General features: G+C 42.8%; 1 protein-coding gene across 1 annotated transcript in view; it reads left to right on the top strand.

Moving 5' to 3' along the window:
- Positions 1-270: 270 nt before the first annotated feature.
- Positions 271-15751, top strand: part of MALSU1 (mitochondrial assembly of ribosomal large subunit 1) — a 23127-nt gene continuing 7646 nt past the window's right edge. Inside the window, exons 1-2 of the mRNA XM_040643728.1 lie at positions 271-553; positions 1698-1876. Coding sequence (XP_040499662.1) covers positions 292-553; positions 1698-1876 — 441 coding nt within the window. The 5' untranslated portion in view covers positions 271-291. The remainder of the gene's footprint in view (positions 554-1697; positions 1877-15751) is intronic.

Below are 15751 nucleotides of genomic sequence, written 5' to 3'. Positions count from 1 at the left end.
AGTGGAGACCGTAGCGCATTGCACTACGACGCAGGGCAAAGCAAGAGCAGGGCGGTCAAACACCACGCCTTGGGCTCCCACAAAATCTAATTCCAAATCAGCCCTTCCGGGTCACCGCCGGGCCCACAGGCCTTCAGACTCCGCCCACCTCCGGGCTCCGGTCCCGCCCACGCCCCTTACGTCAATTTTCTAGGCCTTGGCGCATTGGCCTGGCCAATGGAAAGCCGACCTGCTCGGGCTCCATTAAGCGCCCCCCCCTCCCCGCGCCCCGCCGTGAGTCGTCGCTTAGCTATGCCGGTGAGCTCTGGAGGCAGTGTGGCGCGGCGCCTCGGGTTGCTGCTGTGGCGCAGGGCCTTTCCCCCGGGCGCCGGGCCTTCGGCGGGCGCGGGGCCGCGGCTTGGGCTCCTGGCCGCGGGGCGGCTTACGGCGGGACCCGCGCTGGGCCGGGCCTGCCTGAGCCCCGACCGCGCGCGCGGCCTGCACGGCGGACCGGGCCTGGAGGAGCGGGCGGAGGGGGCAGCCGGCCAGGGGCGCCCGAAGTCAGGCACAGCAGGTACGGGTCTGGAGGAGGGTGGCGGTGGCCCTTCCGGGCAGCCGGGAGCCGGGTCTCTGCCGAGAAGCCTCTGAGTTCCCGTTCATGCATTTCTCTTGGAGTCACAAAGCTCCTACAGCTCCAGAGCTGGAAGGGAGCTCAAAGATGTTGGCACCACCTTGGCGTTTAACAGGCCAGGAGATAAACTGACGTCTCCAAAACCGCAGACGTCCGCATGGCCGCACCGGACGCTTGGCCTCACAACCTCACTGGCCTCAGCTCCCTTCACACTCTTGCTAGAGTCCTGGGAAGTGGACTTGCCGAAAGTGTTAGGGCGTGAGGGTCCTGAGGAGGGGCTGGGGTCTGAGAGGTGCGTAAGAGGCGCTAACAGGAGACGGGGCCAATTGAAGGTCCGCTAATTATTGCAACCTTTTAGAAATCTGAGAGGTTGTAAACAGGTCTCATCTGTGAAAGGTTGGGGTGTGAGAGGGAGAGGTCTTTGTAGACTTAGCCACCGGGTTCTTGGGAATCAGCTTTAGAATGTAAGAGAGCTATAAATTTACAGGTTCTAATACTCCAAGGGAAAGAACAGAATATGCAGATCTCTACAGAAAAAAGAAAGTTAAATGTTCACAAATAGCAGTTGCTACATAACCCAAATGGCTTTGTAAGAAAACCTTGAGGATTCAAAATGAGTATCACTGTTGAGGTTTTAGATCTCGTTAGCTGGCTTGCGGCCCACGCATTTTTCTGCTAGGCCTAATTTTCTTCATCTCTCAAGTGTTAAGATTGTGGACCAGATACTACCTAAGAGCCTTTTCAGCTCACAGTGGTAGTTCTGTGTATGTTCGAGGTGTGTTGCTCATTTCCTCAAGTATTAGGGAACAGAAAGCCATTTGCTGTGGATGTATGGTTTTACTCGCCTGTGGTAATAGTGAAGCGTGTATGGTGGCTCTGTGTAAGGTGAACGTTCTCTCTTCCCATAAAAGTTGAGCGGTGCTGTATGAAACCATTGCCTAGGTTTAGCTTCCAGGAGGCCTGGACGCTGCTGTTTTTCAAAACATTTTAGATCTAAACACTGTCATGGAGGAGCAGTTTCACCGTTACATGCATACAGAATCTTCTACTTGGCCACCTGATACAAGTGAATCTTTGTGCATTTCAGATTATACTGGTCCCAAGTTTGACATCGATATGCTGGTTTCACTTCTGAGACAAGAAAATGCAAGAGACATTTGTGTGATCAAGGTTCCTCCAGAATTGAAATATACAGACTACTTTGTGATTGGTAGTGGAACTTCTACCCGGCACTTGCATGCGATGGCCTACTACATTGTGAAAATGGTAGGATGCTTTCTTTTCTCTTTGGAATCATTAACTTAATGGAAGAGTGTCAGTGCATCATGCTGAGGACCAGCACTTAAAAAGTATATCCATCATGAGATGATGTAAGAAGCCCAGATTTTCAATATTTGCATGAGTGTTTGATGTTTGTTGATAGTGAAAATTATGGGAGCAAATGAGTTAGAATATTTCTGATTATTGTCTCTTGTGCTCATTGAATGAATGAATGAATAAAAAATATAAATAAAAATATTAAAGTAAATAATTTGGGGCAGGCTAGAAGACAGTATAACCCAGAGGAATTTCTAGAGCAGCCCTGTTCACTGTGGTAGCCAATAGCCATATGTGACTAATTATAAATTAATTCAGTTCTTCAGTTGTACTAGCCGTATTTCAGGTTCTCAGTGGCCACATGTGGCTAATGGGTACCATATTGTACAGCACAACTATAAAACATTTCCATAATTGCAGAAAGTTCTGTTGGGGGGCGCCTGGGTGGCTCAGTCGTTAAGCATCTGCCTTCGGCTCAGGGCGTGATCCCCGAGTCCTGGGATCCAGCCCTGCATCGGAGCCTGCTTTTTCCTCTCCCACTCCCCTGCTTGTGTTCTCTCTCACGCTGGCTGTCTTTCTCTCTGTCAAATAAATAAATAAATAAAATCTTAAAAAAAAAAAAGAAAAGGTTCTGTTGGACCATGTTGGCCTGTAGTTTAATTCAAATGTTTGAATGTGTCCAGTGTTTCCAAGCACTGTGCTGGGTATTGGAAAGATGAAAAAGATCTAGTCCTCACCTTCCTTTGAGTTCATAAGTCTAGTTGAGGAAAGGGAAGGCAGTTCATTTTCTAATTACACTGAATAGGAATCAGAGTGAGGAATATATTTGGAGGCCTTTAGCTGATTCTGATAACACTCTATAGGAGAGCATAACTTCTCTCAGCTTGTTGAAAATTGCTCATAAAAGGGACGGTTAAGACCAAAACAAAGTTAAGTTTGCCTAGAGAAGGGTGGTAAAAGAAGAAGGGGACTGAAAACAGAACCCTGGTGCACTATGGCAAAGCAAAGGAAGATTCCAAAAAAGAAGTAGTTGGAAAGAGAACCAAGAGGGCATAGAGAAGAGTTATAAGACAGGGTCCTAGGATCTCTGTTAGATGTTCTAGTGGGACAGAGTAAGGTGAAGACTTAGAAGTGATCATTGAGAGGTTTTACACTTTAACCATTTTACCTTTTATCTTTAAGTGTGCAGTTAAGTGGCTTTAGTTACATTCACATCATTGTACAGTCATTTACCACCGTCCCTCTCCAGAATGTTTTCCATCTTGCAAAACAAGAAACTCTGTACACATTAAGCAGTAATTTCCCATTCTCCCTCCCTACTCTGGCAACCACCATTCTGCTTTCTGTCTCTCTGAAGTCGACCACTCTAAGTATCTCATGTGAGTGGATTCATACCCTATTTGTCCATTTATGACTGGCTTATTTCACTTAACATGTTTTCAGGGTTCATCCATGTTGTGGCTTGTATTGGAATTTCATCTTTTTAAGGCTGAGTGTAATATGTATAGATCACATTTTATCTATTCATCCATTGAATTTCATTTGGGTTGCTTCCACCTTTTGGAGATTGTGAATATTGCTGCTATAAACATGAGTGTAGAAATGTCTGTTCATGTCCCTGCGAGTGGAATTGCTGGGTCATGGTAATTCTTTTAATTTTTTGAGGAACCACCATGCTCTTTTCCTTAGTGGCCGCACCACTTTACATTCCCACCACCAGTTCACAAGGGTTCCAGTTTCTCTGTATCTTTGCCAACACTTCTTATTTTCTGGGGTTTTGATCATAGAAATCCTAATGGGTGTGAAGTGGCATCTCATTGTGTGTTGCTTAGCACTTCCCTAACGATTAGTGATGTTGATCACCCTCTTAACGTATTACTGGCCATTTGTATGTCTTTGGAGAAAAGCCTTAATGAAGTCTTTGTCTGTGTTATAATCAGGTTGGTTTATTTTGTTGTGAAGATGTAGGAGTTCTGTATATATTCTGGATATTAGTCCCAAAACAAATACGTGATTTGCAAATATTTTCTTTCATTCTTTAAATTGTCTCACTGTTGATAGTGTCCTTTGATGCACAAAAGCTTTTAATTTTGATAAAGTCCAGTTTATCTATTGTGCCTGTGCCTTTAGTGTCATATCCAAGCAGTCATTGCCAAATTCAGCGTCATGTGTCAGGAAGCCTTTCCACTGTGTTTTCTTCTAAAAGTTTTAGGTCATATGTTTAGGTCTTTGATCGGTTTTAAGTTAGTTTTTGTAGATGGTGTGAAGTAAGGGTCTCTTTGTTCTCTTTCACGTAGATGTGTAGTTTTCCCTGCTCCATTTGTTGAAAAGACTGCCCTTTTCCCATTGAATGAACTTGGCACCCCTGTTGAAAATCCTTTGATTGTATGGGCTCTTTCTTTTATCCCATTGGTCTCCCTTGTTCACTGTTTTTAAGATTTTATTTATTAGAGAGCACAAGCAGAGGGGGTGGGGCGGAGGAAGAAGCAAGCTCCTCGCTGAGCAGGGAGCTCAGCTGAGGCAGGATTTGATCCCAGGACCCCGGGATCATGATTGGAGCGTAAAGCAGATGCTTAACTGACGGAGCCACCCAGGTGCCCCACCCTTTTTAAAAAGATTTTTATTTGAGAGAGAGAGAGCGCATACACAGGTGGGTGGGTGGATGGGTGGGCAGAGGGAGTCTCAAGCAGACTGCTCTGAGTGCATGGCCTGTCACACGGCACAGTCTTTCGACTCTGAGATCATGACCTGAGCTGAAACCAAGAGCTGGATGCTTAACTGACTGAGCCACCCAGGTGTCTGCTTACTCGCTGTTTTGATTACTGTGGGCTTGTAGTTAGTTTTGAAGTCAGTAAGTTGAGAGCTCCAGCTGTGTTCTTCCTTTTCAAGATTGTTTTTGGCTATTTGAGGATGGAATTTTCTACTGCAAAAAAAGTCACTGGAATTTTGGTAGGGATTGCATTGAATCTGTAGATAGCTTTGGGTAGTACTGACATCTTAACAATATTAAGTTTTCTAGTCCATGAATATAGAGTGTCTGTTTGTTGGTGTCTTCTTTAATTTCTTAAGCAACATCTTGTAGTTTTAGTATATACGTCTTTTGTCTCCATGGTTAAATTTATCGGTAAGTATTTTATTCTTTATGATTCCACTGTAAATGGATTTGTTTTCTTAATTTCCTTTTCAGATTGTTGATTAGATAGTGTATAGAAACACAGCTGATTGGGCATGTTAATTTTGTATCCTACAACTTTGCGGAATTCATTTATTTTAACATGTGATTTTGTGGAATCTTTAGGGTTTTATACATATGAGTCATGTTGTCTGTAAACCATGATAATTTTATTATTTCCTTTCCAATTTGGTTACTTTTTTTTTTCTTCCCTTGCTCTAATTTCTCTGGCCAGAACTTCCAGCACTGTGTTGAATAGAAGTGGCAAAAGTGGGCATTCTTGTCTTGTTCCTGACCTTAGAGGAGAAACCTTCATCTTTCACCACTGAGTAGTAGCTGTGGACTTTTTCATTTATTATCTTGAGTTTTATCTTTTGTCTTTTTATCTTTTAGTTTGTTGAGTATTTTCTTTTTTTTTTTAATGTTTTTTTATTATATTACGTTAGTCACCATACAGTACATCCCCGGTTTCCGATGTAAAGTTCGATGATTCATTAGTTGCGTATAACACCCAGTGCACCATGCAATACGTGCCCTCCTTACTACCGATCACCGGTCAATCCCATTCCCCCACCCCCCTCCCCTCTGAGGACCTCAGTTTGTTTCTCATAGTCCATAGTCTCTCATGCTTCATTTCCCCTTCTGATTATCCCCCCTTTCTTTATCCCTTTCTTCCCCTACCGATCTTCCTAGTTCTTATGTTCCATAGATGAGAGAAATCATATGATAATTGTCTCTCTCTGCTTGACTTATTTCACTTAGCATTATCTCCTCCAGTGCCGTCCATGTTGCAGCAAATGTTGAGAATTCGTTCTTTCTGATAGCTGAGTAATATTCCATTGTATATATGGACCACAACTTCTTAATCCAGTCATCTGTTGAAGGGCATCTCAGCTCCTTCCACGATTTAGCTATTGTGGACATTGCTGCTATGAACTTTGGGGTGCATATGGCCCTTCTCTTCACTACGTCTGTATCTTTGGGGTAAACACTCAGTAGTGCAATGGCTGGATCATAGGGTAGCTCAATTTTTAACTTTTTAAGGGACCTCCACACTGTTTTCCAGAGTGGCTGTACCAACTTGCATTCCCACCAACAATGTAGGAGGGATCCCCTTTCTCCACGTCCTCTCCAACAATTGTTGTTTCTTGCCTTGTCTATTTTTGCCATTCTAACTGGCGTAAGGTGGTATCTCAGTGTGGTTTTGATTTGAATTTCCTTGATGGCTAATGATTTTGAACATTTTTTCATGTGTCTGTTAGCCATTTGTATGTCTTCATTGGAAAAGTGTCTCTTCATATCTTCTGCCTATTTTTTGATTTGTTTATTTGTTTCTCGTGTATTGAGTTTGAGAAGTTCTTTGTAGATCTTGGATACCAGTCTTTTATCTGTAGTGTCATTTGCAAATATATTGTCCCATTCTGTGGGCTGCCTCTTAGTTTTTCTGACTGTTTCCCTGGCTGTGCAGAAACTTTTAATCTTGATGAAGTCCCATAAATTCATTTTATCTTTTGTTTCTCTTGCCTTTGGAGATGTGTCATGAAAAAGGTTGCTTTGGCCGATGTCGTAGAGGTTGCTGCCTATGTTCTCCTCTAGGATTTTGATGGATTCCTGTCTCACATCGAGGTCTTTCATCCATTTGGAGTTTATCTTTGTGTATGGTGTGAGAGAGTGGTCAAGTTTCATTCTTTTGCATGTAGCTGTCCAATTTTCCCAGCACCATTTATTGAAGAGACTGTCTTTTTCCCACCGGATGTTTTTTCCTGCTTTATCAAATATTAGTTGCCCAAAGAGCCGAGGGTCCATTTCTGGGCTCTCTATTCTGTTCCATTGGTCTATGTGTCTGTTTTTGTGCCAGTACCATGCTGTCTTTGTGATCACAGCTTTGTAGTACAGCTCGAAATCCGGCATTGTGATGCCCCCAGATTTGTTTTTCCTTTTCAACAGTTCCTTGGAGATTCGGGGCCTTTTCTGTTTCCATACAAATTTAAGGACTATTTGTTCCAGTTCTTTGAAAAATGTCCTCGGTATTTTGATCGGGATAGCATTGAAAGTGTAGATTGCTCTGGGTAGCATGGACATTTTAACTATGTTAATTCTTCCAATCCATGAGCATGGAATATCTTTCCATCTTTTTATGTCTTCCTCAATGTCTTTCAAGAGTGATTTATAGTTTCTAGAATATAGGTCCTTTACGTCTCTGGTTAAGTTAATTCCAAGGTAACGTATGGTTTTTGGTGCTATTGTAAATGGGATGGATTCCCTAATTTCTCTTTCTTCGGTCTCGTTATTCGTGTATAGAAATGCAACTGATTTCTGAGCATTGATTTTGTATCCCGCCACGTTACTGAATTGCTCTATAACTTCTAATAGTTTGGGAGTGGCTTCTTTTGGGTTTTCCATATAGAGTATCATGTCATCTGCAAAGAGAGACATTTTGACTTCTTCTTTGCCAATTTGAATACCTTTGATCCCTTTTTGTCGTCTGATTGCTGTTGCAAGGACTTCTAGTACTATGTTGAATAATAGTGGCGAGAGTGGGCATCCTTGTCGAGTTCCTGATCTTAAGGGAAAGGCTTCCAGCTTTTCCCCATTGAGAATAATATTTGCAGTAGGCTTTTCATAGATGGCTTTTATGAGATTGAGAAATGTACCTTCTATTCCTACACTCTGAAGGGTTTTAATCAGGAAAGGATGCTGTATTTTGTCAAATGCTTTTTCGGCATCGATTGAGAGGATCATATGGTTCCTGAGTCTTTTCTTGTTGATATGATGTATCACGCTGATTGATTTGCGAATATTGAACCACGCTTGCATCCCAGGTATGAATCCCACTTGATCGTGATGGATAATCCTTTTAATGTACTGTTGGATTCTATTAGCAAGTATCTTGTTGAGGATTTTGGCGTCCATATTCATTAGGGAAATCGGTCTGTAATTCTCCTTTTTGAGGGGGTCTTTGCCTGGTTTGGGGATCAAGGTAATATTGGCCTCATAGAATGAGTTTGGTAGCTTTCCTTCTGTTTCTATTTTTTGAAATAGCTTTAGGAGAATAGGTATTATTTCTTCTTTGAATGTTTGGTAGAATTCCCCAGGAAAACCGTCCGGGCCTGGAGTTTTGTTATTTGGAAGGTTGTTTATCACTGACTCAATTTCTTCATAATTAATTGGCCTGTTTAAGGAATCAATTTCTTCCGGTTTCAATCTTGGTAGTTTATAGGTTTCCAGGAAGGATTCCATCTCTTCCAGATTGCTTAGTTTATTGGCATATAGCTGTTGATAAAAATTTCTAATAATCCTTCCAATTTCAATGGTGTTCGTCGTGACCTCTCCTTTTTCATTCATAATTTTAATAATCTGGGTCCTTTCTCTTTTCTTTTGGATAAGTCTTGCCAGTGGTCTGTCAATTTTATTGATTCTCTCAAAGAACCAGCTTCTAGTCCTGTTGATCTGCTCTACTGTACTTCTGGTTTCTGCTTGATTGATTTCAGCTCTAATTTTGGTCAACTGCTTCCTCGTGCGTGGATTAGGCCTGTCCCTCTGTTGCTGTTCCAGCTTCTTGAGGTGAGAATATAAAAACTGCATTTTAGATTTTTCTATTCTTTTGAGTGAGGCTTGGATGGCTATGTATTTCCCCCTTAGGACTGCCTTTGCAGTATCCCATAGGTTTTGGACTGTTGTATTTTCATTCTCATTGGTCTCCATAAATTGTTTAATTTGATTTTTGATTTCCTGGTTTATCGAGTCATTCCTGAGCAGGATGGTTCTTAGTCTCCAAGTGTTTGAGTTTCTTCCAAATTTTTCCTTGTGGTTGAGTTCCAATTTCAGAGCGTTGTGGTCTGAGAATATGCAGGGGATAATTTCAATCTTTTGGTATCGGTTGAGACCTGTTTTGTGTCCCAGAACATGGTCTATTCTTGAGAATGTTCCATGGGCATTAGAATAGAATGAGTATTCTTTGGTTCTGGGGTGTAGTGTTCTATATATATCTATGAGGTCCAACTCGTCGAGTATGGCATTCAAAGCCTTTGATTCTTTGCTTAGTTTTTGCCAGGGTGTTCTGTCTATTTCTGAGAGTGGAGTGTTGAGGTCCCCTACTATTAATGTATTTTTATTTATATGTCTCTTTATTCTGGTTAAGAGTTGGCTTGTGTATCTTGCTGCTCCCCTGTTGGGGGCATATATATTTATAATTGTCATATCCACTTGTTGAATACTTCCCTTAAGAATAATATAGTGCCCTTCTGCATCTCTAACTATAGTCTGTAGTTTAAAATCCAATTTATCTGATATGAGAATTGCTACCCCAGCTTTCTTTTGAGGTCCATTTGCGTGAAAGATGGTACTCCATCCCCTTACTCTCAGTCTGAATGCATCTTTGGGTTCGAAATGAGTCTCTTGTAGACAGCAAATGGATGGGTCATTTCTTTTTATCCAATCTGCAACCCTGTGGCGTTTTATGGGATGGTTCAAACCATTTACATTAAGACTGATTACTGAGAGATATGATTTTAATGTTGCCATGTTGCCAGTAAAGTCTTTGTTTGTATTGGCTGTGACTTTCTGTTCTGTATCACTCTTGGGGCCTTTTTACTTTTATAGAACCCCCCGTAATATCTCCTGTAGGGCTGGTTTCGTGGTTACAAAATTGGTTAGTGACTGGCGATTCTGAAATGTCTTTATTTCTCCATCAATTCTGAATGACAGCCTTGCTGGATAAAGGATCCTTGGCTGCATGTTTTTCTCTGAAAGAGCTTTAAATATGCTCCCCCAACCCTTTCTCTCATTCCAGGTCTGTGTAGACAGGTCTGACGTAATTCTGATGCTTTTGCCTTGGTACGTGAGAAATTTCTTTGCCCTGGCCGCTTTCAATACTGTATCCTTGCATCTAATATTTGCGAATTGCACTATGACGTGACGTGGCGTAGGTTTGTCGTGGTTGAGCTTGGGAGGGGTCCTCTCTGCCTCTTGGACACGAATGTTTGTTTCCCTTGCTAGATTAGGGAAGTTTTCAGCTACAATTTGTTCAAATATCTCTTCTAGACCTCTGTTTTTCTCCACCCCCTCGGGGATGCCGATGATTCTAACATTGGATCGTTTCATTGAGTCAGTAATCTCCCGTAACCTACATTCGTGGGCGTGGATTTTTTTAAGACCATCTTCTATTTTCATTTTTTCCTCTATTAACCCATCCTCCAATTCACTAACCCGTTCCTCTGCTTCTGCGACCCTGGCCGTCAGAGCCTCTAGTTTTGCCTGCATTTGGCTCATAGAATTTTTAATTTCTGTCAGATTCGCTCTCATTTCTGTCCTTAGGGATTCTATATTCTCAGTAACCTTTTCGTTAATACTTTTTTCAATTCTACTCATCATTTTGACCATCGTTACTCTGAATTCCATTTCTGATAATTTGGTTACATCCATATCCATTATTTCTGTGGCAGAGGCCACAGACTCACTGTCTTTTCTTTGCTGGGGGGGGCTTCTCCTTCTTGTCATTCTGATGAAGAGAGGTTGCGGGGTTTCCAGAGCCCAAATTATTGACTGGGTCCCAGGCCGTGCCCCTTGTTTTATAGGGATCTTAGGGATGTGGGCTTCTTTAAAGATTTTATGTATTTATTTATTTATGTGGCAGCCAACCAGCGAGAGAGGGAACACAAGCGGGGTAGTGGGAGCAGAAGAAGCAGGCTCCCAGCGGAGGAGCCCGATGAGGGACTCCTTTCCGGAACGCTGGGATCATGCCCTAAGCCGGAGACAGGCGCTCAATGACTGCGCCACCCAGGCGCCCGGGTTGTGGGCTTCTTGATTTTTCAGCCTGCCTTCTGGGGGAGGGGCCTGCCGCGCCGATACTCAGGCAACCCTGTTTGGGTAGAGTCTCCGCGTCCCCTGCGAGGGGGGATGGGCACCCTGTGAGCCGGTACTTCTAGGCTTTTGTTCTCTGGCAGCTTTCCCTGGCGGTTTGCTGTGCCTCTTCTGAGAGAGAGAGCAGCAGCGGCCGAATTTCAGCCTCTGTCACAGAGCAGGGATCGCGAACGTTCTCCACTGATGTTCTGGCCACTCTAACTCTGTTACTGTTGGTGCTGCTCAACCCTGCAGCGTCCCAGGATGTGCGCCCCACACTCAGCGTCCCAGCCCTCACTTCCAGGGCCGGCGCGACTCTGTCCTTTGTGTTTCTAACGCCGCCAGCCGCCCCCGTGCGCTCCCGGATCTCCGGGTCTCAGTCTGTTTCCGGTGAGCACACCGGGATTCCGGAGTTCCGCGAGATGCCTGGTGGCGTGCGCTCCCGGCTCACGGTCTCAGTCTGCTGTTTTCACGGGTGCTGGTCCGCGAGCCCGCCAGCTCCCCCGAGCAGGTGGCCCGCCAGCCGCCCTGCGCGCGCTCCGGGAGCTCCCGGTCTCAGTCTGGATCCAGTGAGCACACCGGAGTTCCATGAGAAGTCTGGTGTCGTGCGCTCCCTGCTCACGGTCACAGTCTGTTTTCTCCCGGGTGCCGTCCGCAAGCCCGCCCACTCCCCAGTGCAGGTGGCTACCTCTTCCTGGCGCCCGAATGTGGCGGCTCCCTCCCCCTTCCGTTTATCTTCCGATATCTGTGCGTAGATTCACGGCTCCCGCTTCGTACCTCAATACTCAGCACTGGAGATGTTCATTTGTAGAGATCCAGATGTATCTTCCTGCGTCTCAGGCTGGTTCCGTGGTTGTTTAGGCTGGTCTGGTACCTATCCATCTCGACTCAGGGGACCGGCTAAAAAAGGGGCCCCCTACTCCTCCGCCATCTTAACTCCTCTCCCGGTTCCACCTTTCTGCTCCTACATTCTCTCTCCTCTGTTCATTGCGAGTCCTTGGGGACAGAGTGGACCACAACTTCTTAATCCAGTCATCTGTTGAAGGTATCTCGGTTCCTTCCACGATTTGGTTATTGTGGACAATGCTGTTATGAACATTGGGGTGCATATGGCCCTTCTCTTCACTACGTCTGTATCTTTGGGGTAAATACCCAGTAGTGCAATGGCTGGGTCATAGGGTAGTTCAATTTTTAACTTTTTAAGGGACCTCCTCACTGTTTTCCAGAGTGGCTGTACCAACTTGCATTCCCACGAACAATGTAGGAGGGATCCCCTTTCTCCACATCCTCTCCAGCAATTGTTGTTTCTTGCCTTGTCTATTTTTGCCATTCTAACTGGCGTAAGGTGGTATCTCAGTGTGGGTTTGATTTGAATTTCCCTGATGGCTAATGATTTTGAACATTTTTTCACGTGTCTGTTAGCCATTTGTATGTCTTCATTGGAAAAGTGTCTCTTCATATCTTCTGCCTATTTTTTGATTTGTTTATTTGTTTCTCGTGTATTGAGTTTGAGAAGTTCTTTGTAGATCTTGGATACCAGTCTTTTATCTGTAGTGTCATTTGCAAATATATTGTCCCATTCTGTGGGCTGCCTCTTAGTTTTTTTGACTGTTTCCTTGGCTGTGCAGAAGCTTTTTATCTTGATGAAGTCCCACAAGCTCATTTTATCTTTTGTTTCTCTTGCCTTTGGAGATGTGTCATGAAAAAGGTTGCTTTGGCCGATGTCGTAGAGGTTGCTGCCTATGTTCTCCTCTAGGATTTTGATGGATTCCTGTCTCACATCCAGGTCTTTCATCCATTTGGAGTTTATCTTTGTGTATGGTGTGAGAGAGCGGTCAAGTTTCATTCTTTTGCATGTAGCTGTCCAATTTTCCCAGCACCAATTTTTGAAGAGACTTTTTTCCACCAGGTGTTTTTTCCTGCTTTATCAAAGATTAGTTGCCCAAATAGCCAAGGGTCCATTTCTGGGTTCTCTATTCGGTTCCATTGGTCTATGTGTCTGTTTTTGTGCCAGTACCATGCTGTCTTTGTGATCACAGCTTTGTAGTACAGCTCAAAATCCGGCATTGTGATGCCCCCAGCTTTGTTTTTCCTTTTCAGCAGTTCCTTGGAGATTCGGGGCCTTTTCTGGTTCCATACAAATTTAAGGACTATTTGTTCCAGCTCTTTGAAAAATGTCATCAGTATTTTGATCGGGATAGCATTGAAAGTGTAGGTTGCTGTGGGTAGCATAGACATTTTAACTATGTTAATTCTTCCGATCCATGAGCATGGAATATTTTTCCATCTTTTTATGTCTTCCTCAATGTCTTTCAAGAGTGATTTATAGTTTCTAGAATATAGATCCTTTACGTCTCCGGTTAAGTTAATTCCAAGGTAATGTATGGTTTTTGGTGCTATTGTAAATGGGATGGCTTCCCTAATTTCTCTTTCTTCAGTCTCATTATTCGTGTATAGAAATGTAACTGATTTCTTTTTTTTTCTTTTTTTTAAATGATTTTTTATTATATTATGTTAGGAAATGTAAGTGATTTCTGACCATTGATTTTGTATCCCGCCACATTACTGAATTGCTCTATAACTTCTAATAGTTTGGCAGTGGATTCTTTTGGGTTTTCCATATAGAGTATCATGTCATCTGTGAAGAGAGACCTTTTGACTTCATTGCTGATTTGGATACCTTGTAACTCTTTTTGTTGTCTGATTGCTGTTGCAAGGACTTCTAGTACTATGTTGAATAATAGTGGAGAGAGTGGGCATCCTTGTCGTGTTCCCGATCTTAAGGGAAAGGCTTCCAGCTTTTCCCCATTGAGAATAATATTTGATGTAGGCTTTTCATAGATGGCTTTTATGAGATTGAGAAATGTACCCTCTATTCCTACACTCTGAAGGGTTTTAATCAGGAAAAGATGCTGTATTTTGTCAAATGCTTTTTCTGCATCAGTTGAGAGGATCATATGGTTCCTGAGTCTTTTCTTGTTGATATGATATATCACGCTGATTGATTTGCGAATGTTGAACCACGCTTGCATCCCAGGGATGAATCCCACTTGGTCATGATGGATAATCCTTTTAATGTTCTGTTGGATTCTATTAGCCAGGATCTTGTTGAGGATTTTGGCGTCCATATTCATTAGGGAAATCGGTTTATAATTCTCCTTTTTGATGGGGTCTTTGCCTGGTTTGGGGATCAAGGTAATATTGGCCTCATAGAATGAGTTTGGTAGCTTTCCTTCTGTTTCTATTTTTTGAAATAGCTTTAGGAGAATAGGTATTATTTCTTCTTTGAACGTTTGGTAGAATTCCCCAGGAAAACCATCCGGGCCTGGAGTTTTGTTATTTGGAAGGTTGTTTATCACTGATTCAATCTCTTCATATCGATTGGTCTGTTTAAAAAATCAATGTCTTCCTGTTTCAGTCTTGGTAGTTTTTAGGTTTCCAGGAAGGCCTCAATCTCTTCCAGATTGCTTAATTTATTGGCATAAAGCTGTTGATAAAAGCTTCTAATAATCCTTCCAATTTCATTGGTGTTGGTCGTGACCTCTCCCTTTTCATTCATAATTTTATTAATTTGGGTCCTTTCTCTAATCTTTTGGATAAGTCTTGCCAACGGTTTGTCAATTTTATTGCTTCTCTCAAAGTACCAGCTTCTAGTCCTGTTGATCTGCTCTACTGTACTTCTGGGTTCTAATTCATTGATCTCTGCTCTCATCTTGGTCAACTGCTTCCTCGTGAGTGGATTAGGCCTGTCCTTCTGTTGCTGTTCCAGCTTCTTGAGGTGAGAATATAAAAACTGCATTTTAGATTTTTCTATTCTTTTGAGTGAGGCTTCGATGGCTATGTATTTCCCCCTTAAGACTGCCTTTGCAGTATCCCATAGGTTTTGGACTGTTGTGTTTTCATTCTCGTTGGTCTCCATAAATTGTTTAAATTGATTTTTGATATCCTGGTTTATCGAGTCATTCCTGAGCAGGATGGTTCTTAGTCTCCAAGTGTTTGCGTTTCTTCCAAATTTTTCCTTGTGGTTGAGTTCCAATTTCAGAGCGTTGTGGTCTGAGAATATGCAGGGGATAATTTCAATCTTTTGGTATCAGTTGAGACCTGTTTTGTGTCCCAGAACATGGTCTACTCTTGAGAATGTTCCATGGGCATTAGAATAGAATGAGTATTCTTCGGTTCTGGGGTGTAGAACTCGTCGAGTATGGCATTCAAAGCTCTTGTTTCTATGTTGGTTTTCTGCTCCGGTGCTCTATTTCTGATAGTGGAGTGTTGAGGTCCTCTACTATTAACGTATTTTATCTATATGTCTCTTTATTCTGGTTAAGAGTTGGTTTGTGTATCTTGCTGCTCCCCTGGTGAGGGCATATATATTTATAATTGTCGTATCCACTTGTTGGATACATCCTTTAAGAATAATATAGTGCCCTTCTGTGTCTCTAACTATAGTTTTTAGTTTAAAATCCAATCTGATATGAGAATTGCTACCCCAGTTTTCTTTTGAGGGCCATTGATGTGAAAGATGGTATTCCATCCCTTTACTTTCAGTCTGAATGTATCTTTAGGTTCAAAATGAGTCTCTTGTAGACAGCAAATGGATGGGTCATGTCTTTTTTATTCAATCTGCAACCCTGTGGCACTTATGGGACCATTTAGGCCATTTACATTGAGACTGATTATTAAGAAATATGATTTTAATGATGCCATGTTGCCAGTAAAGTCTTTGTTTCTATCAATTGTGACTTTCTGTTCTGTATCACCTTTGGGGCCTTTTTACCTTTGTAAAACCCCCCTTAATATCTCCTGTAGGGCTG

This window comes from Ursus maritimus, unplaced genomic scaffold, assembly GCF_017311325.1.
Source record: "Ursus maritimus isolate PB19 unplaced genomic scaffold, ASM1731132v1 scaffold_3, whole genome shotgun sequence".
Classification (NCBI taxonomy): Eukaryota; Metazoa; Chordata; class Mammalia; order Carnivora; family Ursidae; genus Ursus; species Ursus maritimus.
The sequence above is the reverse complement of the archived record's forward strand: the minus strand, read 5'-3'. Positions and strand labels throughout refer to the sequence as shown.